The sequence below is a fragment of the Rattus norvegicus genome, chromosome 15 (assembly GCF_036323735.1).
Source record: "Rattus norvegicus strain BN/NHsdMcwi chromosome 15, GRCr8, whole genome shotgun sequence".
NCBI lineage: Eukaryota > Metazoa > Chordata > Mammalia > Rodentia > Muridae > Rattus > Rattus norvegicus.
Window position 1 is genome coordinate 57,059,430 of NC_086033.1, and position 26,914 is coordinate 57,086,343.

General features: G+C 42.4%; 1 protein-coding gene across 5 annotated transcripts in view; it reads left to right on the plus strand.

The window, feature by feature from the left end:
* The window catches only part of Zc3h13 (zinc finger CCCH type containing 13), a 64,516-nt gene extending 42,744 nt beyond the window's left edge, over window positions 1–21,772 (plus strand). For 2 of the 5 annotated variants that reach the window (XM_006252316.5, XM_017599690.3), the window contains 10 exons: window positions 1,144–1,785; window positions 2,230–2,421; window positions 5,352–5,952; window positions 7,479–7,582; window positions 7,868–9,064; window positions 9,497–10,009; window positions 13,448–13,600; window positions 14,515–14,715; window positions 16,671–16,834; window positions 20,893–21,732. In XM_006252316.5, the coding sequence (XP_006252378.1) occupies window positions 1,144–1,785; window positions 2,230–2,421; window positions 5,352–5,952; window positions 7,479–7,582; window positions 7,868–9,064; window positions 9,497–10,009; window positions 13,448–13,600; window positions 14,515–14,715; window positions 16,671–16,834; window positions 20,893–21,063 (3,938 nt within the window). In that variant the 3' untranslated portion in view covers window positions 21,064–21,732. Of the gene's footprint in view, window positions 1–1,143; window positions 1,786–2,229; window positions 2,422–5,351; window positions 5,953–7,478; window positions 7,583–7,867; window positions 9,065–9,496; window positions 10,010–13,447; window positions 13,601–14,514; window positions 14,716–16,670; window positions 16,852–20,892 lie in introns of all 5 variants that reach the window. The other 3 variants (XM_063274280.1, NM_001170471.1, XM_063274281.1) reach the window with 3 other exon arrangements.
* The last annotated feature ends 5,142 nt before the right edge of the window (window positions 21,773–26,914 follow it).

The following is a 26,914-nucleotide window of genomic DNA, read 5'->3' on the forward strand; positions in this document are numbered from 1 at the left end:
GATTGCATTGTGTTGAGTCTTCTGTAACATGCAGGCTGCAGCAAATGCTTAAATGAAGAGAAATGACAAGTGTTAAGTATGCATTAGTGGGCACTTAAAGGTATGCAAGTTGGTGCCCCCTTCTACGATATTTAATGAGTATTTTCGGCCATCTGAGTGTTAAAAGTACTTTCTATTTCTCAATGTGTTTTTAGAAACGAGGGGAAAAATGAGCTGGGGACTTGGCTCAGTGGTAGAGCACTTGCCTAGCATTTATGAGTCTGTAATATTCGGTCCCCAGCACCACAGAACAGACAGACAGACAGACAACCCAAGGAAGATAAAAGGAAGGAAAGCAGAAGATAAATGATCCAAGTTTAAAAGTACCAGGAATGTTTGGTAAAGGAGGGGAGCCAGGGGAAACTTCCAGGTCAGCCAGATCAGTGCAGTTACCCCATGGGATTTCCAGGTAGAAACCAAGAAGTAAGTAATAATTGGGAGTGTAGCCCAGTGGTAGAACTCCTCCAAAGCGTGAGTCCTAAGCTTGATTCCCCAGCAGCCAGTAGAACAGTTTTCCAGATCCCTGAAAATTAAATTCAGGCTGGGTCTGCTCTTTCAGTTCAGGCTGAGATGCTGTGTAGAGAAATATCTCTCATTTCTTTGTGTGCTTTGTGTGTGTGCATGTACTTGTGGAGTTGGCTGTACGTGTGTTAATGTAGAGGCCAGAGTGTGCATCCATCCTGTGTCTTCCTCCTCTTACTGTCCACTTTATTTCTGAGACCTTCTCTCACTGAACCTACGCTCACTCACTGTGTAGGCTAGACAGCCCCAGGGATAGTTTTGTCTTTACCGCCCCAGAATCAAGATTACAGGTGGGTGCCACCATACCTGTTTTAAACTTGGTTTTATTTTGTCATTTACCCTTATTCACTCTTTTTCTGTTTAAAACATGAATCTTTTTGTAATAAAATATTTTTTTTTTTTTTAGTTCTTTTTTTCGGAGCTGGGGACCGAACCCAGGGCCTTGTGCTTCCTAGGCAAGCGCTCTACCACTGAGCTAAATCCCCAACCCCTGTAATAAAATCTTAAGAACTCTGTGTGAAATATATCTAGTTCCCTGAAACTATAAACAGAATTAGAATTGTTTCTAAAACTGTGTTACAGAAGCTCGAGGCAAAAGGGATAGAGAAAAGGACACCAGAGAAGAGCGAGAGTCTGAACATGACCACAGGGATGACAGAGAACCGCGAGACAGTCGGGACCGGAGAGACACTAGAGACCGCAGGGAACTTAGAGACTCCAGAGACATGCGGGACTCCAGAGAGATAAGGGATTATAGCAGAGACACCAAGGAGAGCCGTGATCCCAGAGATTCCCGGTCAGCTCGGGATGTCCATGACTACAGGGACCGTGAAGCTCGGGATGCTCATGCTCGAGATGTTCGGGATGTCAGGGATGCTCGAGATGCTCGAGATGTTCGGGATGTCCGGGATGTCAGGGATGCTCGAGATGTCCGGGATGTTCGGGATGCTCGAGATGTCCGGGATGCCCGGGATGTCCGGGATGTTCGGGATGTCCGGGATGTCCGGGACACCAGAGATGCCCGGGATGCCCGGGATGCTCGAGATGGTCATCGAAAGGAGGATGTATACCAGGAAGAAGCCCGTAGTTATGGCAGAAACCACCTGAGAGAAGAGAGTTCTAGAGTTGAACTAAGGAATGACTCTAGAAATGAGTCTCGAAGTGAAATTAGAAATGACCGCATGGGCAGAAGTAGGGGGAGAGGTCCAGAACTGCCTGAAAAGGGTAAGGTTTTTGCATGTTAGTGAACTATACCTTGTATATTCATATAGAAAGCATGAACTATCTAAAGTTTCTTTTCTAAATGCATTATTACTAATATTTATTATTAGCATTTTATGAGAATAATTTGCAGTTAGTTGAATTCCATATTAGAATTACTAACTTGAGCAGAAAAACTAAGGTGAGTTGGGTAAGTCATGCCCACTTAGTAATGTAAAATACTATGAAAATTGTCTCCAGACGGTTTGGATTCTCTGAGCAATGTAATTTTTGGTTGCTTGTTTGCTTGCTTGTTTGTTTGTTTTTCTCATAGTGTTCTTAATATTTTAGAGTACCAATAAATAAATAAATAAACAAACTTTATACTGTTTTGAGGAAAAATTGTGACTGGTAGACTTGCTGCATAAAGTTTATCTGTTAACTATTTTTCAAACATCCTTTGTATAGGAGGTCGAAGCACAAGAGGTTCCCAAATGGATAGCCACAGTAGTGGCAGCAACTACCATGACAGCTGGGAAACTCGAAGTAGCTATCCTGAAAGAGACAGATACCCTGAGAGAGATACCAGAGATCAAGCAAGGGATTCTTCCTTTGAGAGAAGGCATGGAGAAAGAGACCGTCGGGATAACAGAGAACGAGGTTTGTTGAAATGAGATGTATCCTTTAGTGCTCAACAGCTGGGGAAATAGTTCTTTAAATTAATACCAAGTCTCGTTTAACATGAAATACAGTTTATGAGCCACAGCACATTTGAAGCTATTCATTTAATCTGTGTGGTGTAGGATTGTCATTAGCTACCGGCACCTAATAAAACCATCTAGAGAACTGGAGTTGTCCTGTTGTATGTGGTGGGTGCTCCTTAGTGTAGGTTACTGTGTGCCCTTACCAGGTAAACCCCTGCAGCTGAAGGACCTGGCTACTCACTTGTTAGCTGGTGCAGTGATTTTACAGAGTTTCAAAGGTCAGCTAAAGAAGTGAACAAGAATGGAAGGCAGGGAGAGAGAGAGCGATTGAGAAGGCAGGGCAAGTGTGGTGATAGGGCTGAGGAGTATCCAGAAAACCAGGATGCTCGCATTGTGTCCTGAGAGCCCATACTTGCCGTAGCTAATTTCTTTTGTATATCTCAAGTAGAAATTTCCTGATAATCTATTGGATGATCTTATAAATCAGTGTTGAAGCTGGATTACTAGAAAGTATGTAAGGATTAGATGCAGACTAGAGTCTCTTTGATACCATCTACTGACTTTATAGTTTTTATTAAACATCATGAAAAGATATTTATGCAAAAGTGTAAAGGTAAGAGAAGCAGCTAGCACTGCAAAATGATAAACAAATTCTGTTGAGAATAAAGGGTAAATAGAAATTCCTGGAGGTGGGTAGTACTTTACTATGTCCCAGAGTATAAAAGAAACTGCAGTGGTTATAGTGTGATGAGCAGAGCGAAGAGGAGAGAGGTTAAGGGCAGACATAGGCACAGGTGTGCCCTGTCTCACTTTAATACAGACAGTTGAGATGGAGTGGTTGCCAGGACTGAGAAAATTCTGTTAGCCAAAGTAACAACTCTATGGACTGTCATGAAAGCTCCCTTAAGTAAAGAGGCATGGTCTGCGTTAGCCTAGAGAATGTGTCGGCTTGCTGGAGAAAGAGTGCAGTGGTGTGATGGCATAAAGCAGCCATATAGGCCCAAAAGACTAATCCGCTCCCAGGTAGCAAGCAGGGAGGTTATGAGGCTGGAGTGTGGTCTCCTGTAATTGGTAGCCAGGCCGCTGAAGCAGAAGATAAAGAGGGACTGTAGCAGAGGCTATAAGCAACCTCTAGGCCAGACTGGAATGGTCAGAGTTAATCACTTTTCACTACCTACAAGTAGCTGCTTTTAGTCATGCTGATCCGAGTTTCTATGAGAAACATACATTTGGCTGGGAAACTGAAGGCAAAGATGCTGACTGCTTAGACTGTTGATGATGTCATCCTCTGACAGCACTGAGGAAGTTCTGCATTACTGTAGCAACTGTAGAGAGGGGCTGGAAACAAAAGAGGTGTTAGAATGAAATCCGTGTTCCTATGTAGAATGGGATTGGGAAAAACATGAAAGCACAACTCTGCAGAGTACATTTTGGGGGAGAGGTCAGAAGGAAGACAGTTTGGCATGTTACTGTAGCATTTGTAGATCCTTTGTATTTCCCTTTAAGATAGGAAGTTTTGGTTGGGATTATAAAGGGTTCATTTGCCATTAAAATGACTGAGTCCAGCTTCTGGTGCTACTGTATCAGAGGTTACTGATAAATTACCATATTGGTTGTTTGTTTTTATTTTTTCAGGTTATTTTGTAATGATGATTTTGATTATAACTACTAAACCAGAAATTTCCCCTAAGCATAGATTTGCTACAAAAAAAGTTATGATGCCAGTAGATCCATGTAAAGTTGTAATGGATTTCATCAAAAGTAGAAAAGAGTCACAAAAACAGACTTTTGGTTCTGATACACTTGATTAACTGGCAAAGTTGCTAGAGTCACTTTCACACCATTGGTACTGCTAGGTTTTTAAAGAAGGAGCAGTGAAGACCCAGTAGGATTTCACTGTTTGAGCTTTAAACTTACATGAACTTTTGAAAGGGACCTGTAAACCCCAGGGAGGAGTCTTACCTTGGTTGCTTTCATCACGGATAAGGCAAATTCAAGGGACTCTGTTGAACCCAGAAATACTCTAATCCTATCTGCTTAGCATCCGTTCTTGTCGCCAGCCTGTTGAGCATATGTATGTAGCCTGGTTTATTGATCACTCAACCAGTAAACATTGTTATACAGCTTGAGAGTGGTCTCCAGAGTGCCGTGCCGTAGGTCCCATGGCTGTGTGGAGACAAGAGCCTGTGCCATTCCCAGTGCATGGTTTCTGTCCAGTTTCTCTGTTTGTGGGACTTGTGTGAGGATTGGGGGAGGAAAGCACTTAGGCAATGGGTTAGTCATTTTAAATGCATCAATGTGTAGTTTTGTAGATGGAATAATTTTAAGGTTTTTGGACATCAGTGCCCCAAATTCTAGTTTATTAAGAATTAATATTGCAGCCATAAGTTTTAAACATTGGTTTGTTCTTTATTTTCTCATATTGTAGCTGTGTTTTGGTGTGTATGTATTTGGGGCTGTAATTAGTGGTGTGACGCATACGGGGAATGTTTTCCATCCGCTCCTGTTTCCTCAGCTCCTGCTGCCCCTCCTTTGCCAGCAGTGTTCTCAGGCCCTGCTGGGCACAGAGAAGATACGAGGTGAAGGGCAGAGATGGCAGGAAGTGGGGTTGAAGTAGCGGGCTGCAGGCAGGGTGGCCAGCATATAGGGTAAAATCAAGGATGGATTGGTACAGGGTGGATGTTGGTGGGAAGCAGAAAGCAAGGTAGCTAGAGGGCAAGTGAACATCATCTTTAAGAAAGTAGGTTTTAAAGGTTCAGACTATTAAAACTTGATTATACTTTGTTGCTACTATGACCCAATACTCTATATACTCAGGTAAAGTTTAAGACTTACCTCTAGGTTGTCTGACAAGTCAGTCACTGACACACTTGGTTTTTATTGTAGATCAAAGACCAAGCTCACCTATTCGCCATCAGGGGAGGAGTGAGGAGCTTGAGCGAGAGGAAAGAAGAGAGGAAAGACGAATAGACAGAGTGGATGAGAGACGAGATGAAAGGGTCAGAGACAGAGATAGGGAGAGAGAGAGAGAGCGGGAGAGGGAGAGAGATCGGGAACGGGAGCGGGAGCGGGAAAAGGAAAGAGAAAGAGAACTAGAAAGAGAGAGAGCTAGAGAGCGGGAGAGAGAGAGAGAGAAAGAGAGGGAGAGAGAGCGAGAAAGAGAAAGAGATCAGAGAGATCGTGACCATGATCGAGAGCGAGAAAGAGAGAGGGAGCGAGAGAGGGAAAAAGAACGGGAGCGAGAAGAGAGAGAGAGGGAGAGAGAAAGGGAAAGGGAACGGGAAAGAGAAAGGGAACGGGAGCGGGAGAGAGAGCGAGAACGTGAGCGGGAGCGAGAAAGGGCCAGAGAAAGAGAAAAAGAACGAGAGCGGCAAAGAGAATGGGAGGATAAAGACAAGGGACGCGATGACCGGAGGGAGAAGCGCGAGGACGTTCATGTTCGAGAGGACAGGATCCCCAGAGACGGCCACGAGGAGAGAAAGTCCAAGTAAGGAGGAAGAGTGCACCCGGGCTCTGTGGGTGCTCTGTGCTTTGGTTTGCTCCACTTCCTGTACTGCAGAGTCACTTCCTGTGTATGCATGGATATAGACCGCACAAAATGTTTGTAGTTGTCTAGAAAAATAATTCTGAATTCTATTTATGGATCCTAGGGGTCTATTTCTGCTCTCTCCCTCTGCATTTTAGTAATGAGTGCCAGGCAGTGGTGACACATAGCTTTAATCCCAGCACCCGTGGGGCAGAGGCATGTGATCCCTGTGAGTTCAGGTCAGCCAGGGCTGCATAGAGAAACCCTGTCTAAAACAAAAAAGAATACAGAATGCAAACCTCAGATATTGTAGGCAAATGGACATTTCTCTTGATTCTGTCTCCTAAGACTAAAGTTTTTAAGTCTTTATCTGTTATATGGTTCCATGGTTTGAATAATATTTTTCATGTACCTTACAGTAGCAATTTCTTTAGATTTTTATCATATCTAACCAACCTAAAAATTGAACCTAGAAATTTAGGACTGATGGTAACCCAACAATAGTTAAATGAGACGAATACCTTCATATTTTTATCGCTTGTTTGTCTCGGCGCCCTGAACTTACTAGGAAAACATTGTTTTATACAACTTTGCTGAGTTACCATAGTGTTTTAGTATTCTAATTTCAGGTTCTCTTAAAAGAAATTTAAATGGGTCATATGTCACTCATCTATGTAAGGAACTGTCCTTTCTCACCTTTTGAACCTGGTGAAACAGTGTTAACTCTTAAAACTTGAGGATTTAATGGGAAAGAGGTCAGAATTTAATGGGCATATAAGATAACATTAGAATAATGTACCCAGGGTGTTTAAGTCACTTGGTTCAGGTTTAGGTACAAAAACAAATGAAGTGAGCACATGGCGTATCTTTTGTTGTTGTTTGTCATTAGGCAAGTGCTTAGTGCTTTGAAGATAAAAGGAATTTTTATAATGTACCCAGTATGCCCACATGGTACTAGATGTATCATATAATTTTAGTCATATAAGGAGGGCTTTTACTTTTTCTCTCAATTTCAGACAAGAGAACTTTGATTTGGGGACCATAAGGAACTTATTTAGGTTGTGTGAAATTAATGTGGCTGTAAGTCACACTCATAGCTTTTTAACTCCTTAAGTTTTTAATCCCTCTTCTCAGCATTAGGCATATAAAATTGACAAGTTGTATGACAGAATGCGTTATTGTATTGATTTTTCTGCTGTGTTACCGGCCCGGAGTATTTAGCCCTGGCAAGTTTCCCATGATTGTTTCATGTGTGTAAAGAGAGGGATGTCCCTGTAGATTTTTAACTCACAGATTTATATTTTAGCAAATGAAGTAAAAGAAATTTTATTAAAAACCCAGATGTCCATTCCGAGTATAGCTCTGACAGCGTCCCTTTGCTGGGATTGTACGTTCTACTTATGTGAAGAAATACTGGTAAAAAGCAGAGTATAAAAGGCTTCTTTTTCCCACATGGAACTTTATAACTTGTATTTGTTCAAATTTAGGAAACGCTATAGAAATGAAGGGAGTCCCAGCCCCCGGCAGTCCCCCAAGCGCCGGCGGGAGCATTCTCCTGACAGTGACACCTACCACAGTGGGGATGACAAAAGTGAGTAATCATTTTCTATCTGTGCGTGCACACTGTAGCCGTGAGTCTGTCCTCTGACTGATGAGCCAGACTTTGTAAAATGCTTTTGTTCTATGTTTCTTTATGTGAGTAGAGTGTCTTAGGAATACTGCTTTTACACCAGGCCACCATCTTTTCTTAATATTGGTGGTTAGGGTTGCATTTTTGTTTTTATTGCCATTTTGAAATGAAAACTGAGTTTGAAGTTTAAGTGTGGTGTTCTACTTACTGACTTAATGAAATGTGATTGCTTTTATTTTTGTATAGATGAAAAGCATAGACTCTTGAGCCAGGTCGTACGGCCACAGGAATCTCGTTCTCTCAGCCCGTCCCACCTCACAGAAGACAGGCAGGGTAGATGGAAAGAGGAGGAGCGTAAATCGGAAAGGAAGGAGAGTTCAAGGCGCTATGAAGAACAAGAACTCAAAGAGAAGCTTTCTTGTGGCGACAGGCAAAGGGAGCAGACAGAAAGCGTGGACGGCGGCTCGAGAGCGCGCAGCGCGCAAGACCTGCTCAGCCATCGCCAGGCTGAAGACCGCGACCGAGATGGGTCTGATCGAGCCCATGATGAAAAGAAAAAAGCAAAAGCTCCGAAGAAACCCGTAAAGAAAAAGAGGGAGGAGGATGTTGGAATAGAGAGGGGCAACCCTGAGACACACGAGGATAGTCAAGTGTTTTCACCAAAAAAAGGACAGAAAAAGAAAAACATTGAAAAAAAGCGTAAAAGATCCAAGGGGGATTCTGATGTTTCTGACGAAGAGGCAGCCCCGCAGAGTAAGAAGAAGAGGGGTCCACGCACACCCCCTCTTGCCATCAAGGAGGAGCTGATTGAGATTTCCACTGACAAGGAAGGCATCCTTGAGGATCCCCTGAAGAAAGAAGATACCGCCTTTAGTGACTGGTCTGATGAGGATGTGCCTGACCGCACAGACGGCTTGGAAGCTGAGCACACTGCAGCCGCGGCCACTCCCGGGAGCACCCCTTCCCCCATGTCGTCTCTTCTCCCTCCCCCGCCCCCTGTGGCTGCTGCCGGTACTGCAGCCACTGCTCTTGCCGCCTCAGCCATTTCTGCCACCACCTCTACCACCATTTCAAGCTCTGGTGCCACCTCCAATATCAATGCCAGTGAAGACTCACACAGAAAATGCCACAGGGCACGAGGGGAGAAGGTAGAGGTGTCTCATGTGACCCTGGAAGATACACCACATCGCAAACTGGTGGATCAAAAGAGAAGCAGCAGCCTGGGAAGCAATCGGAGTCACCGCAGCCATACCTCTGGTCGCCTGCGCTCCCCATCTAATGATTCTGCACATCGAAGTGGGGACGATCAGGGTGGTCGGAAGAGAGTGCTCCACAGTGGCTCCAGAGATAGAGAAAAGACAAAGAGCCTAGAGCTCACAGGAGAGAGAAAATCTAGGATCGATCAGTTAAAGCGTGGAGAGCCCAGTCGGAGTACTTCTTCAGGTAATAAAGCTGTCTTCTGATGAAGAAACACATGCAGTGCAGTGTTCACACAGGATCTTGGGAGTGTGTTACTGATCCAGCTTATGTATTTTAACTCTCTTTCCCTCCTGCAGCCAGTGCCACCTTTTTGACCATAGAAAATATGATAGGGAAGGACTAAACTCAGCCATACCAATGCCTACTAGGCTTGTGTGTGTTACAGATGCTTCAGTCCATACTGAAAATAGACAAGGACAGTTGAGACACTGTTTTAATTAGCACTGTAATTGAGAGGTAGGTTTTTTCCTTAAAATGAGTTTGGACGTATGGGATTACAGATATAGAAATATAAAGTATATAAACAGAATGTGTAGAAGTTAGAAAAGTGAGGGACTGTAGAGTAAGCATTCTGCCCCGTTCTTGTATAACTTTACACATGTGCACTTGCTTTAGATCGCCAGGATTCCAGAAGCCACAGCTCCAGAAGAAGCTCTCCTGAGTCAGACCGACAGGTTCACTCCAGGTCTGGGTCATTTGACAGCAGAGACCGGCTTCAAGAACGAGATAGGTATGAGCATGACAGAGAGCGTGAGAGGGAGCGGAGAGATCCCAGACAAAGGGAGTGGGACCGGGAAGCAGACAAAGAGTGGCCTCGGACCCGAGACCGTGATAGACTTCGGGAACGCGAGAGAGACCGAGACAAAAGGAGAGACTTGGACAGAGAGAGAGAGAGACTGGTCGCCGACCCCATGGAAAGAGACAGAGAACGAGATAGAACTTTTGAGACGTCTCAGTTGGAATCTGTGAAGCGAAGTGAAGTCAAATTGGAGAGTGAACACGACAGAGACCTGGAGGGCAGCTCCCGGGACTCTGTGGCCTTGGACAAAGAAAGGATGGACAGAGACCTGGGGTCTGCGCAGGGGTTTGAGGATGTGAGTAAAGCGGAGAGAACAGAGAGTCTGGAAGGTGAGGGCGCCGCTCTTCTGTTGTATTGCTCCAATCCTTTTCCAGTTTTCTGCAGGATGGCATTTTCTGTAAAAGTCACCCATGAATAAGTAGACAGTTGACTGCATCTGTTCCAGTGGAGTAGATGAGTAAGGAAAGCCTGGGAGGAAAGGTGTGTCATTTAGTAGACTTTGCTCAGAGAGCTTGGTGAGGTAAAGAAGTGGTGATTAAAGTAGAAAGGAGGGAGCGGAGTGTCAGGACAGCCACTTCAACCACTGCCTACATGTTGAAATAGCTCACGTAGCTGCATAACTTACAGCCAGTAATAACATCACATCTTACTCTTACATGTTAAAACACTGTCAGCTCAGCATGATGGCTCACACCTATAGAACTCTCTCCAGGAAGGAAGGCTGAGGCCGGAGAATCAGGTTCAAGTCAGTTTGGTCTACAAAGCAGGACCTTGTCTCAACATGTGACAGAAATTGAAGTGAAGCATTAGATAGCCATTAGTGGCTCCTGTTTGCTCGGGCAGTAGAAAAGAACACCCTGTAACCCCACCCCTAAAACTGTTGGGTAGCAGATAGGCCTGATGCCACTCTTTGCTCTTTAGTTAGAATCCAGGGCCACATCAGCCACGTGATCCACGCAGAGTCAGTCTTAAGTCATGGAACCTCTGTCCCCACTGTCTCTCCCAACACCTTTCACTCCCACTGTGCCAGACAAACTGACTCACTAGAGTTGGGGTGATAGTGACCTTAGACAAAAAAGAGATATTACAACCCGTTTAGTTTGTTACTGTTCAATTCAATTTAGTTATGCAGAAAATCTAAACTTCGTTAAAACCATGACTCATGATTTCATGTTATTTATATCAAAATTGAGGTGAAATGTAATAAGAAAGCTAAGGTAAAGGTATCAAGTGTGTAAACAGTCACTTTTACATCAGTGGATTTTACTCTAGGTCAAATGCTGTTATATGGCAATTCAAAGTAATGAATATCATTGTTCATGTGCTCATGCCCAGGACACAGACAGCTGACTCCACATGTCTGGTCTCCCGTTTTTCTTCAGCCTCTTTTTCATCTCCTGTCATCTCTCTCTCACTCTAACAAAACCCTGATGTATTGCTTGCCTTCGGGTGCTCCCCTGGGCTGTATCTGTAAGCATTCCTGCAGTGTCTCAGAATGACTTTCCCAGGGTTTCCTCCTGTTGATGAATTGTCACTCTCACCCTTTGTCATCAGGACTGTGTCATCACAGCAATGCTGTCCATGCTCAGCCTGTGCGTGCACTCTCCACCTAATATTTCTTGAACTCTGTACCTCAGGTTAACAGGAGATGGCTTCTGAGAATTCTTTGGAAATTCTGCCTCGCCTGGACTCTCCAATTTTACTGTCCAGGTTTACGTCATTGTTCTGACAATAACCTTTCATTTCAACTCACCAGATTATTAAGTTTTGTTTTGCTTGGGGTTTTTTGTTTCATTGTTTTGTTTTGCTGTATAATAGCATTGGCCTGTATAGTAAAGTTTAGAAAGGTAGATTGTTAAATCTGTTGGTTGTGTAACTTCTGGTATGCCTATTTTTCCATTTAACAAAACATCTAAGTTTTCATCACATTACATTCTCATCTCAATTTTGGGTATAAGTAGCATCAGGTCACAAGTTATGGTTCTAATGGAAGTGCAGCCTTGGGATGTAATTGAATGTAATTGAACTAATCATCATAATAGGTCTTTTAGGACCTATCTTGAATATATCATTTCTTTACTGTAGCCACAGATAATGCATAAATATTTAGAAAGTAATTGTTTATCACGTATTTTACTCAGCTTATGGTAGAGAAGAGTGAGTGAGATAAACTTGACAACCTAAACTCTGCTGTGTACATTTATTTTTAGAAATTTATTAGTGTAATAATATTGGAATAGCTTGCCTTGGGGATGTTGAGAAAATACAGAATTTTATAGTAAAGAATAATCAGTAAACCATTGTCGGGGGAGGAGACTCTGCTGTGGAAGGGGTTCAGGAGGCCACAGTGGTGCAGCTTTCACGAGGTGTTACACATGCCAGCATGAACTTTTCAGTAATGCACACGCCGGAGACTCAGCAGGACCTCACCGGCCACTCAGCTGAGAGCACACGGGGCCAGCACTGCTGCTGCTGTGCCTGTGGTCTGTGCCTCGGGCTCAGGCTGGATCTCAGCATCAGTGGAGGCTTCGGTGGTCAGAGTGCCTTCTACCATACGCCAGGGCTCAGAGGCTAGCTGAGGCAGTAGCAGTCTGGGGGTCACTGATTTGAGAGCAAGATTGTCAATCTGAAGAAATCAAAAATCAGTTCTGGAGACCAACCAAGTTACATAGTATAAAAATGTAATTGGTTGAAAAGCTCTAAAATCCTAGGTTCCACTTTTCTTGTTAGGATCAGCTTCATTGCTCAGCATGAGCAAGGAAGGACTCTGACGTCCTGCAGTGGCCTCACCGACCAGCAGTGTGTCGCTGTTACTGAGGATAATAGAGTGCGTAAAGGGATTCCTCTGAAAAGTAGAGAACCTGCTAGAATTATTAGAGCTACTTACTTTACAGCCTCAGACTCTTTATGAAAAGTAGAGAACCTGCTAGAATTATTAGAACTACTTACTTTACAGCCTCAAACTTTTTATGCTGCAGATGAATACCCACGAGCTGTTGCTATGGTTTGCAAACAAGGATTATAGATCCATAAAATATGTAGCTTAGAAATAATTAAGCAAATTTATAGTTTGGGGACTAGGTTTACAACTAACTCAGCAGGAAATAAAAGCTTAGCTGGGGAATAGTTGGGGGGAAAGTCGATAAAATACAAAATAGGATTTATACTGCTGATGGCAACACAAACACTCTGATACTACATTAAAGCATTTCTCCAACAATTGTATTCAGTAAGGAAAACATTGAGACAGAGACGTGGAATGGAGCAGTAGTGGAAATTAAATGCATTTTCATATTTGTGCCTCACTGTTAGAATGTTAGATATGAGCTAAGTATCATAGACTAAGATTCGAGCTTGTATGTAGTTTGAAATAGGTTTGCAAGTTTTTAAAATGAGTTTGTTCTATAGCCTTTAGAAGTTATATTTTTTCTCAATATTCAGGCATTATTGTTGAAAATTAACACACAAAAAGGAGGCATGGAATAGGAGGGGGTGTGTTGAAAAAGGGCTCCAGCAGAGGGAAGGGAGGCAGGGGTGAAATGGCACAAATTGAGTGTGCACAGAATGTGACTAGTAAATTTTTTCAGGTTAAGTTATCAAGTGTTTGACTGAGAAATGTAGTTTTCTGGTTAAAACCAAAAACAACCTTTTGCATGTCCTTTTATTGTACCCAGTGCTATCTGCCTTTTAATTCCACTTTAGTTTTTACCTCTCCCGTTTAGTTTTTATTTATTTATTTTTGACATGAACTTCCTTTGCCTGTTTAGCAGGAGATGACGAGTCCAAGTTAGATGATGCGCATTCGTTAGGGTCTGGTGCTGGGGAAGGCTATGAGCCCATCAGTGACGACGAGCTAGATGAAATTCTGGCAGGGGATGCAGAAAAGAGAGAGGACCAGCAGGAAGAGGAGAAGATGCCAGGTAATGCACTGCAGAGCCCAGAAGAACTGCAGTATGAGGGAATGTGTCCTTGGAAGAGGTGGTGCGGGCCTCTTAGCTCTTCCCATTAAGAGTGTCACGGTGTGTGCATCTGTATTCACAATCCACAGTCCCTGTGAAAGCGCGTCCTAGGGAAGAGAGAATTGTAAGATTTCTTTTCCCAAGTTAAAGATGCATATTATCTCACCAAATCCCATTTGTTTGTCAGTGTCCAACATGGCAGGTATGTGGTGCAAGACTTCACAACTGTCGTGGACTCAGTCAACTTTTTAAGCAACTTTCAGAAATAGAGAGAGCTGAAGTCTGTTTGAACACAGTTGATACAGTTCCTTTTCTGAAATCTGTCCACTCCCTGACTGTTGTCCTAGTGTGCTGTGTTCATTGCCAGCTCGCTTGATTGAGTTCTGGGAAGCAGCACCCTTGATCTCAGCCACACCCTTGATCTCAGGGAGCCAGCCACCTCATGTGCAAGCATTGATTTTAGTTTTTGAGACAGGATCTCTGACTTCAAACCCCCTGTATAACTGAGGCGACCCTCACTCTCCTGCCTGTGCCTCCCCAAACCCCAGGTTACCCACATGTACCCCATGCCTGCCTTGTCTCATTTTCTTGTTGTTCTAGGTAAGGAGTCACTGGGCTTGGTCTGGATCTCTGTAATACTCTTATTTCATGTGACCTTTTATTTCCTAACTTAGAGATGTGATTTGTCACGTCCTCTTCAGCTGATTACCTGCTGTGTGTTACTAGTCACTGTAGCACTCTTTTACATTCAGTCACTTATCTTTTTGTTGGGGTGCACATAAGCTCTGACTGCAGACACCTTCACGCCAGCCTCAGGAGGCAGTTTCTTGGTATAAAATAAAGTCCTGTTCTTCCATTCTTTAACTTTGTTACAGATCCATTAGATGTGATAGATGTGGACTGGTCTGGACTAATGCCAAAGCATCGGAAAGAGCCGAGAGAGCCCGGGGCTGCACTCTTAAAGTTCACACCCGGAGCCGTGCTACTACGAGTTGGGATTTCTAAAAAGTTGGCCGGTTCTGAGCTCTTTACAAAAGTTAAAGAAACATGTCAACAACTTCTAGAGAAACCCAAAGGTAACTTTACTTTGCCCTAACTGTATAACATGCTGTAAAGATTAGTGTGCTCTTGGGAAGGATTCCATTTGGTTGTCTTATAGAACTTGTGCTCTAGGAACTGTTTTAAGGAGTTATTTATATTATTTCTTAAGTTCAAGAAAAGCTTAATTCTGAAGAAAACATAAGAAAATGAACTTTTTATATCAAAACTTTTTAAAAAATTTATTTATTTCACTTACATAAGTACACTGTAACTGTTTTCAGACGCACCAGAAGAGGGTATTCGTTCCCATTACAGATGGTTGTGAGCCACCATGTGGTTGCTAAGAATTGAACTCAGGACCTCTGGAAGAAATAGTCAGTGCTCTTAACCGCTGACCCATCTCTCCAGCCTCAAACATGTTCTGAAGGCTAAGGGTTTAACCCAGTGACTGAGTGTAAGCAGGAGGCATTGGACTCAATTGCAGCACCACAGAAAAGAGAAAATGCTTTTTAACAGTTCAGGTGTCAGAATACACAGAGCTTTGCCCAGGGCTAAACAAAACAGTTCATGAAGTTGGTAGGTTTTTCCTAAGCAAATGATGGATGACTTCACAACCCTTTCTCCAGGTAACAAGCAGAGGAATGTATGCAAATACAGAGTCTAGGTTAGGCCTTTAGTAAGAATGGTTTAGCTTGGTGGGTAGGGTGGCTGATCTGTAATCCAGAGAACATCCTGCCTGCCACCCCATCTGTCCATTCCTGTGAGCTGCAGTCGGGGTAGTTATACCACAAGGTCTTGGGACTGCAGTAAGCGCAGACCAGTGACTACAGGGAAGACACTGAGAGCAGAGCCCGGACTAGAGCAGCATTATGTCTTCATTGTTGGTATTTAGTCAGATATTTCATCTCAATTATTTTCACCTTAGCAAAATTGAACCTTTTAATGTATGAATACTGGTGGTTTTGTTCTGCTGTTTGTTTTGTAGCTTACTAAAGCTTTTGTCAGTGATGCTGGACAGATGCTTAGACAAGGGGAGGGAGAAAGAGTGAAGGCACCATTACTTACCACGTTTATTTTATATCCCTAAAAGGGTTTTTTTGGTTGGTTGGTTGGTTGGTTGGTTTGTTTGTTTGTTTGTTTGTTTGTTTGTTTGGAGAGGAATTTTTTGTTTTAAAAGTTTCATGAGCTCATGTCCTTTTGCCTAGTCCCATAATCAATAAAATTTCTTAATTTTAAGACTACTAAGATTGTAATTGAACATTTTGTAACCTGAAAAGTGACCTGAAGGTTCTTACCACATTCTTTTTACTTTGGTTAGATCTATGACCCTCAGAAAATAACTCCTCTAACCCCAGTTTTTGTCTACTTTATCACAGCCTAATTTTTTAATAAAAGTGTGTATGTGTGTGTGTGTGTACGTGTACATGTGTCTATCTGTATGTGTGTCAACATGTGTGTCAAGGTAAGTGTTTTCTCTTTCCCTTACATGGTTTGATCGAAAACCACATTACTGTGTTTTAACACATTGTCCCAGGTGTTTATGTGACTGAGGCGTCTGGCTAAGAGCCAGCTGTGCTCACACTGGAGGTCCAGAGACCACTGTCTCTGCCGTGACTGCATTTCACTCATGCTGTAGAACAGTCCTGAGATATAGGACTGTAAGTGGTATTTACTGCTAGGCCACACACTGAGTTTGACTTAAATGCTCTTGCTTCACCTTTCTCCAAAGTCAGTAGTCAATGGCCTTATTCTCCCTCTGAAGACTGCTTTTGGCACATTTTAAATCTAAAACAACATCACACTATTGTTCTTACTAAGATGAACAAGGTACCTATGTGTTGAAGATCCTTTTATGGGGAACTATTGCTGCTAGCTTTGACAAGTCATTCACTAAGGTTTAGTAAATGAGGAGGTCTTGAAGTATTCAGTTAAGTCAGTGGTGACACTTACCTTTAAGGGAAACTTAATGTATGCTTGTTTTGATTGAAAGATGCAGACAGCCTTTTTGAACATGAACTAGGGGCTCTCAACATGGCTGCTTTACTTCGAAAAGAAGAGCGGGCGAGTCTCCTTAGTGACCTGGGACCATGTTGTAAAGCATTATGTTTCAGACGGGATTCTGCAATCCGGAAGCAGCTTGTGAAGAACGAAAAGGTACCACGCAGTGGTTGGTAGGAATAGTATGTTCCATTTTAACTGCTTGTGACTTTGCTTTCCTAGTCCCCAGGCACCTAAAGGAAGAACCCACATGGTGCTTGTTGAGTGGTAATTGTCATTCCAAACTTCATGCACAGAAAGTCTATTCATTCGTGAAATGTTTGCATGTGAGCAGAGCTCCTTAATGTAAGCAGACAGATCAGTCTGTGTATAGTATTTACTGCAGAGTAACAAAGGTGGTTTGAAGTCAGAAAGAGGAGTTTCTTTAGATATGAGAAGGATCTGATGAAAGAGTCTTAGGCTTTTTAAAGTTAGAAACTGGGACTGTAGGTGAATGTGGCCGACATGGGCAGTATGACAGAAGAAACTTGGTCTGGTAAAGTTAGAAAAGCACTGACTGAGATTTTACAGGAGTCAATAAGAAAACATTGATTATCTTTCTATAATATTGCTATAAAGAAAAATAGATTTGAGGAGATTAAATTTATAAAAAAAAATGATATGAACCCTCTCTAAAGATTAAAATGAACACAGGAGGAATGGGAGACTTTTTAGAAAGTCAAGTCTATGTGGCTAGAGAGCGGCTCAGCGGTTAAGAGCATTCACTGCTTTCCCAGAGGGCTGCGGTTCAGTTCCCAGCACCCTGTCAGGTGGCTCATAGCCACCTATAACTCCAGCTCCAGGGGATCCAGCACCCTCTTCTGGCTTCTGTAGGTTCTTTCTCCCTCTCCCTGTTTGTCTCCCCCTCCTTTATTCCCTCCTTCCCTCTCTATCTGTCTCATCTCACTGTCTTCTCCTTCTCTTCCCCCTCTTCCTTGTCTGTCTTTCTCATCTGTCTATCTTCCCCACATAAAGTCCTGATTAAAAATGGCTTTTGAAGAACAGTCATCATTCTCCTTTGCTATTTCTGTTTCGCATGTCCTTAATATCTCTCATTCTTCTGCCTGGGCACCGTCTCTCCTGGCAGCCTTTCTAAACTCAGCATTTCTCTCCTAAGCACGTATGTAGTCAGTCCTCTTTGTAGTTGGGCACTGATAGCAGTCACCACCATTCTATTATTATTTCCGTCTTATATTACACTTGCATCCTGTTATGGCTGATTCTAATAAGGAGTGCCAGTATCTTCAGGATACTGCCCACTTTGTGTAAAATATATTTTATAGTTCTTGTTGGTTCCTCCCTAATACACTGTTGTGTCCCTCAAATACAGTAGCAACTAAAAAGCCCTGAAAAGTCTCAAAGAGAATTGTTTAGAACCTTGTACCTTGTAATTCAGAGTACAGATAATTAATGGACCATATTACACATTGTGACGTTTAATGACTCATTATAAATGTCTTAATTGATCCATCCGCAGAAAGAATTGTGAGTGTTCCGATTTCTCAGTGTTAAAGACGTTGGCAGTAGCTGGACCTGGTGAACTCTGTTGTGTAGCTTGCGAACTCTGCTGAGGGGAGGTAGGAGGGTCTTGAGCTTGAGACCAGCCGAGGTTATAAACATAGCACAAGCTGAGAAAGGGACAGAACTGAAAGCAGTTTAAATGCTCCAAAGCCCCGTGAGAACACTGAGATTGAGCTTTGTGTCACTATAAAAGAGAAGAAGAGAGCAGTGCTGGATTCTCCTCCAGGGACAAAAAGTGGGAAAACCATTAATTACATATTTGACATTGTAACTTTATGGGAAAATTACTTTGAAGTATTTACATATAAAGCACCTTAGGAAAAATTAAGAAAACACATAGCTATTGTAAATGAATTTTAAAATCATTTTAGCATTATAATATTAGAGTAACACAGCAAATAAAAGGAAGGATATAATAGCAGATTAAAAAAAATGGAGATAGAAGGACATTAAAAAATTCATAGTAAAACCAAAAGCTGGGCTTTTTTGTTTGTTTGTATGTTTGGTTTTTTAAAGAAATTAGTCGTCTCCCAGCTAAACTAAGAAGACGTTGATGAGCAGTAACGAGAAGAAAAATTTCAATGACATTATGAATGCCATAGGGATAGGAGGATAGTAGGGGCCTGGGTGTGGCTCCATGATGAAGGGATTGTCTGGCAAGCTCACGGCTCTGGGTTCAGTCCTCAGCACTGAGCACCAAAACAGAAGAAGAAAAGACAAAGGTTGAGTTTAACGTTCAGTTTAGTAGCAGTGAATAGACTGAGTCCTCAAACTACGAAATCTGTGTAAGAATAGAAGACTTAAGTAGCTTTATATCTACTTCAGTACTACTCCTGGACATGCATGCTTACAAGTCTGCTATATATTACAAGAAAAGAAAAAGCCAGGATAATAACAAAACAAATACTGATTCTACACAGTGTTTCCAGAAAGAAAGCAGCAGGGCTCCTTCCTAGCTTATGTCACAGTCCAGCATTGAGAAAACTGCCGTTCATCCCCTCTCATGTAGACAGTCGTAAAGATCCTACACAATGTTGGGAAATCAAATTAAGAATAAATAAAGTGAACTCTGTATCACAATCAAATATGGGTTACTCCAGAAATCAAAGACTGGCCAACATTCTAAAATCATTCACTGTGCTCTACATATCAGACTAAAAAGAAAAAAATACATGATCATATCATGTAATAGTTAAGATTACTATTCTCCAAAAAAACTGGTGTACAAATTTAACAAAATTCTGATAAAAACCCAACCACTTGTAGAGATGAATAAGCTGATTCTAGTGTTTCTGTGGAGCCTGGTCATACCATTTTCACACACACACACACACACACAAACACACACACACAAAGGTAATAAATAGATGGGAGAATTTATCTATTAATTTCAAGCTATTGTGAAAATATATTTAAAATAATGTAGTTATAGGTAAATAATAGAATTTCAGTTAAGTGGAAGTGAGCAGATTCCACAAGTAAACAGACACAAATAGAACCAGTGAAGAGGGACAGGAAAGCATAAAATAATTTCAGATTTTAAAACTAACTTTTGTTATGAAATAATCATTTCTCTTCATAAATTGAGACACTGGTTAAAAAAAAGACAGTGGGAGACAGTACTTATGAATAATCTTCTAAATATCCCAAATATATACAGATACTCTCAAGAATTAAAAAAAAATAATAGAAAAATTTTCAAAATGGTGAAATATTTAAACAGACATTATGCCAATGTTAATCACATGAGTAGATGTATATCATCACTAGCTGTTATGGAATATAAATTAAGGCTGCAGTGAAATCCTATTAATTACCAAAAAGAACTAGCCAGCTAAACCTTGACCACACTGGTCCCCACACTGAAACCACATCCAGGGTCCTTCCTCAGCAGAAATGAGCCGCAGCACAGCTGACCATTGCTAGTGCCTGTCGGCAGAACGCACTCCTGGCATCCGGTGCAGCATGCATGACTCTCAGAGGCATTATGTTGAAGAGAGGAACTAAGAGCAGTAGGTTAGGCCTGACCTGTATTTCTGTGACTTTTGAGGAACAGTGAGGAACAGAAGACATCAGTGGTTGCCAGGATTAGGGTTACGAATATGAGGTAAATGCTGCATGGAGTAAAGACAATGTCTGTCTACCCTGATTGTTGCCATGTTTCCATGAATCTGTATGTGTATTAAACCTCATAGAATTGTACATAAAAAGTTATTTTATTCTGTTCTATGGCCCAAATGCTGTGAGACTAATAAGGAGTAAAGAATGTATGACTTAGGAAGGAAAAATGAGGACAAAGTGATTCTTTTCTCAGAATTTACGCCTTGTCAGGCGAAAGCAAGATTGAATACAGGTGTCAGTCAGCAGGGAGAAGCAGAGGCTCAGCGTTGTTCTTCTTCTCTGCGTTTCTCACCAGAAATGCAGATTAAATGGAGCTCATTACTTGTTGGGAACTGGGAAGGAGCCCACTATAGTAAGAGCTGAACTGGGTGCCCACTGAAGCTCGTTTGACTGGTCTTGAGCAGGGTCCTAGTTCTGCTCTAACATCCGTGGAGTTGAGAGTCAGTGCTCAGCTGACACTGGGGCCGGGTGGAGCTACCCTGCCTCTCCTCCCCACTGTCACCCAGCTTGTTGCTTGTGTTTCCTCCAAATAGGGAACCGTGAAGCAGGCGTACACCAACACTCCGATGGTGGACAACGAGCTGCTTCGGCTGAGTCTTCGGTTACTCAAGAGGAAGACTTCCTGCCACACCCCTGGGCAGGAAAAGACTGAAGATGGGAAATTAGCCCCGTGCAGTGGCCAGCAGGAGCTGTGTGTGTCCTAGGCAGAGATTGAGGACGGCCCGTTTGCTCTCTCTTCACAGGAGTGCATAATCTTTCTCAAAGTTTTTTGTTTTGAGACATTGCTAATTACAGAGACAGAAGAGTCACCGGCCACATCAGATGTGAAGAACTTCAGTCTTCAGAGACACCAGTTTTGGTTCATTTAAGATTTTACATTAATTTTTATACAGTAATTGACACTCAGGCAAAATAATGTGAAAATGTCTAGATTTAGTAATTTCGTCTGTGTCTTCATTAAAATTGAAGATTTTAAGTAACCAGGTCACCCCTGCTCTTCCAGCCTATGAATACTTCCTATGAAATAAAAGCACTGATTTTTATTCTGGATCACCACGCAGAACTGACCGTAGTCAGAAAGGTGTGTCGCTAGAGGCTGCTGCACAGGCTGCAGTGCCGTGTACAGAGCTCTGAGGTGCGCCGGCCTTGCGAGTGCGCCCGGAGGCAGTCTTCACAAGGAAACCCCAGTGGGTTTGCTTTTTTCTTTTGAAAATTCTAAAATAAATGACTCCATGGGATTTTTTTTTACACATGTACATTGCTACATTATATATTGGAAGTCTTTGGACTTTTGAGTGGGGTTTAATTGTTCATTATCAGAGACTGTGTGCTATTTTATTTTTAATAAATGTACGTTCCCTTTTCTTGTTGTAGATTTTCCTTGCTCTTTATTAATCAGACTCCAGACACTGAGAAACCCGTATCGTTTCATGCTTCACATATTTTCCTGCGTGTGTACTTTGTTGGGCATTTGCGTGTGTGAGAGGATACCAGAGGATGCACGTCTTACCCCGCTAGTAATTCTGGAAGCAAAGCAAGAGCTCACAAACCTGTGATCAGAGTGAGAGCCCTGCCACCTCATCTCAGCTCTGAGTGCCTCCACCCATCCTGTACTGTGTGAAATTTACTTTTTACATTTCAGAATAGTTTGTTCTTGTGTGTGTGTTTAGTTCATGAAGTAGACTCTTAGGAGCTGGGATAGGTGACAAACTGAAGAATTGGGCAGACAGTAGTGCTGGGTGATTAAAATAGAGGAGATGTTCTGAGTCACTCCTGGGGCTCTTTTAAAGCCCTGAGCCTGTGTTACTTCTCTCTGGCCTAGTATCCCATCTCTGGAGATCGCATGGAGACACTGGGGTAGTGTGCTTGTTCATCTTGTTCTGGCAATAGCATGTCTTCCAGTGAGAAGTCAAGTCCGAGCCCTTTACTAATCACACAGCTGGCTGGGGTTGATGCCCAGGTAAGAGTCAGCTAGACGCTTCTGCTAGCTTATACACCTTACTTGGGCTTATGCTTTTTATATACATAGTCTTCTTTAAATCTCTGTTAGATCCTGGCCCCAGGTTACTCTTTGAACAAATTAAACAGAGGCAGGAGACTCCAAGCCTGGTTACTTGGGCAGATGAGAGATTTACACAGTAAAGATAGTGCTGGAATTTCTCTTAAGCACACCAGTGTTACCCAGGTTCATCTTGCCCATCTGGTAGGACTACGCTTTTCTCAAGAGAGAACTGAGGGCTTTATGGTTCAGTACTTAACATTCACTGTGGCCCTGTGACACCCCCTGACCTGCCTGGTCCAGGCGTATTTGAGGAAGGGTCTGAAGGCTGGTCCACCCTGTGAGCAGACACTTATATTCTCACATCCTGGTGTGTGCTCATCTCTAACAGGCCACTTAACTAACAGGCCACTTAACTAACAGGCCACTTAACTAACAGGCCACTTAACTAACAGGCCACTTAACTAACAGGCTACTTAACTAACAGGCTACTTAACTAACAGGCCACTTAACTAACAGGCTACTTAACTAACAGGCCACTTAACTAACAGGCTACTTAACTAACAGGCTACTTAACTTTGGGATACTTTGCAGGCAGCATTTCCTTAGCTGAATTCTCCTTTGTATGATTTAATATCTCCTAAGCAAAACCACTAGTTAATCTTTTACAACATCAATTCTATTACATTGAGTTTCTTCTAAATCAGTCGCAAGAAATATTTATATGTGGGATATCCACACAGCAAAGGAAGAAGTCTTACTTTCAAAGTAGCTTTGGAAACATTTGTAGGAAATATAACTAGAGGAAAAAGGGGGAAAATAAGTAAATCTTTAGGTGTCATTTTCTCTTTCCAAATGCTGTAAATAAACAGAACAGAAAGTTACAACCTCAGGGCGCATGCCAGCAGGAAACCACTTTCTGACTATAGTAGGTAACATCAGTATCTGCCGTGTTGAGGTTTAAAGTCCAAGAGAAATAATTTAGTTTAAAGAAATTTCAAGTTCTAGAACTAATAGCTCCCAGAATTGTGAAACATGACAAAAAACACATGGTTTGTCTACTAATGCCTGGGAGGCTAAATCAGGTGGGATTCTGTGAGGTCAAGGCCAGCCTGGCATTCACAGCAAACCTCAAGACAGCCAGAGCTACAATGTCTCATATATACATCCAGAAACTAGGTGGCCGAATCTGTCTTTCTGTTAAGTAGCAGAGGAAAGCTTTAGGACCGTTCATTTTTACATGAGACCACCATTTCCACAGCTTCATGTTCCCAGTTGGAAAAGACTATTCAGTGTTGTTTCCAAACTCATCACACAGTTAAAATGCTACCCATGCCCTACTGGGTCTCTAGTTGGCTCTAGATCGCATACCTAGGCGACACCTTTTAATCTGTAAGTATGGACTTGTACTCAAAGCTCTCACAAGCTTGTTCATTTGCTATAATGGCGCCTCTCAGTCCTAGCTGCTGGTTAGACAAAGGGGCAGAAGTGCATCTGCAGTGCAAGATAAGTAAGAGCCAAATGGTCAAATAACTGAATTGGAATTTCCACAGGTGCCTAACCTCCATCAAGTGAGTGATGCCTAAGCAGTAGCGTATGCTGAAAGGCCTGCTACTGAACACATGATCTCCCCATCCTGACCACTGAAATTCAGATGGTGCCCATCCTACCTCATAGCCACATTAGGAATTTGTGATTTGTCCTTATCTGTGCAACTTGAAGACCACAGTACATCCCACCCGGTTCCTTACGTTCAGTTGAGTGAAGATGCTGCTGTTCAGTGATCACTGATGGTGCTTTAGAACCTCTGGAACGAGCTGCCCACAGAACCTTTATTTTAAAGGTAGGTGAATGGGGTTGGAGCGATGGATCAGGCCATTAGTAAATAGTACTTGCTGTTCTTCCCAGCAGCCACATATGGGGGCTCGCATCAACCTAGAGCTCCAGCCTCTTGGGAATCTGATGCCTTTGGTCTCCACATGCACCTGTACTCATGTGTAGACATATGCACACATCATTTAATAAAATAAATCTTTAAAGGCATGCGGTGCTGGGAATATAGCTCATAGGTAGAGCACTTGCTTAGTGACTTGGGGTTGAACCCCAGCTCAGAGGAGAAAACATCAATTTCTCTTTCAAAAGTTTTCCTTTTTTCACTAATACTTTTGCATTTTCCATATGAGTATTTTGCACACAGTGTTATACTGTATTCTGAAGGTGACATAAGTTTGTGTTTAGTAACTTTCTGTATAGATCTAGACAAAGTTTCTCAGCTATAGTGTTCCTTTTTCAGTCACCTATCATATTGTGTTGGTATAATGCCTGTGAAAGTCATTGTGTCGGTATCACTGTTGTGGGTTTGCCAGCTTCAGTGGGTTAGGCGAAATGGGATGTAAGCAGACTTACATTGCAGTAGTTAGAAGAAAATTCTGAGCAGGGAAATGGATGTTAGCATAGAGACTGTGGGTAGGGTAGGTATTGTCGTAGGTTGCCAGGCAAGGGCTTGTAAATGACATGAAGACTTGAAAACTGCAGGGTCAGCAGGGCAGACAGGAGGGAGCACTTTGGGCTGAGGGACTGGAAAGACTGGGGTGTGAGGACATCTGGACTAGAACACCTTGCTTGGCAACATGATGGATGCTAACTGGTACTGCTCAGCACCGGGATGGGCAGTGATGCTCTGACAGGTCTGAAACCATGCTGTTCTGGAACTTGCTATAGTGAAGGTATGGGTGCTGACTGATACAGTAGCCTCATGTGGATGCGATCAACACTGAAAGAGCCTGTAATAGGATCCAAGGTTCTGCCTTTTTGTTTGACTTAAAGTAGTCACACGTGGCTCGTTGCTGCTATTTGGAACAGAATGTGGCCACTTTCTCCAAAGCCTTTGTAAACTTATTACTGTTGGGGTAATTATTCCTTACGACAGTGATGTTGCGATTTACCACAGTAAGGCTTTTAGTTAAGTTCCTAAATTTTGGCCCGGTGCTACTGAAAGAGAACAGAAGATTGGTGAATAGATAACTGATCTTACAGTGTGTGGACTGGGAGAGCACAGCATGGGATAGTGGGTAAGGAGACTCGGGCATGTTCTAAAGGGCAAGTAGGAGAGAAATGGGAACATGACCGGGTAGCGTGGGTCAAACCATGGATAGCTGGGTGTGGTAGTGTACACCTTTAGTCCCAGAACTCAGCAAGTAGTTCTAAGCCAGCCTGGTATACATAGCAAGTTCTAAGACAGCCAAGGCTACATAGTGACAATCTGTCTCCAAAAATTTTTAATAAAACAGAGTAGTCATAAGTTAGATTACATGATAATATATTTAAGTATTACAGTTAAACCTAGTAATTATTAAATGCAGAAAAGTAACTCCGTGTTACTCATAAGACATGAGAACAAATGTTTGAAAGTAACTGCAAGGAGCTGGAGAGATGGCTCAGTGGTTAAGAGGACTGACTGCTCTTCCAGAGGACCTGAGTTCAAATCCCAGCAACCACATGGTGGCTCACAACCATCTGTAATGAGACCTGATTCCCTCTTTTTGTGTGTCTGAAGACTACAGTGTACTCACATATAATAAATAAATAAATCTTACCCAAAAAAAAAAAAAAGAGAAGAGAAAGTAACTTCAGGAAAAAAAATCTGTAGAATAAAGTAAGACTATGCTAATATTAATTATAATATATTGAAGAGGAAATCACTAATATTAACTGTGTCTGTTTTCTATATGTTGCCATGGTGATTGCTAAAGTGCTGGTTTCCAGTTCTATCATTTCTTCCACATTTGTCAGAATTCTAACTTTAGCAGCTCTCCTTACCCATCAGCCTCTTCATTCTTAACAGTATGAACTCACAGACTTCTGTTTCCTTTTATGGGTTATAGTGCACTACTACTTGTCTCTACCCAGGTCTTGTATTTACCCAGGTCTTCGATGCTAACTCTACTTAGTGTATGTTTGACAATACTAATATTTAGTGTTGCTCTGGAGTCTGTGTCTCTTATGTATGCTAGCTTTAGGCTTAGTCATCTTTACTTACAAAATAAAGTTTACAAAGTTGTTTGTAGGAAAAATTCACCCTCAAACCCAGAGACAAGTCTTGTTTGCTTCTGCCAGATTCTGAATGTCACTGTCACACCGGGGACATTCTATCTGAGTTTTAGGAACAGGTTGTCTGGGTCTCCCTGTGACCTAGCCTGGGCTATAGATTATGTTTGGGTACTTGTTGCACACCATCATTCCACCAATCCAAAGGGCAAGGACTTACCAGTGGCCATACCTCGAACCTTCTGGGCCTGTGTTTCTGCTTTCCCTAAGAACATTCCAACTTCTGATTAGCTCCTCCATTGCCCTTTCAGATTTTCAGATTATGTGTAGGTAAAACCAGCCCCAAAAGCCAGGTTCACTTTGGATTTCTAGCTCCTCTAGAATTCTTATACAGGAACCTCCCACCCCACCCCTCACTATCTTACTGGCTTCCAGTATCCAAGCAGGATTTTCTAGGTAAGTGATATCTAAACCTTCCCTTATTCCTGCTGTGAGGACTGTTCTCAAGT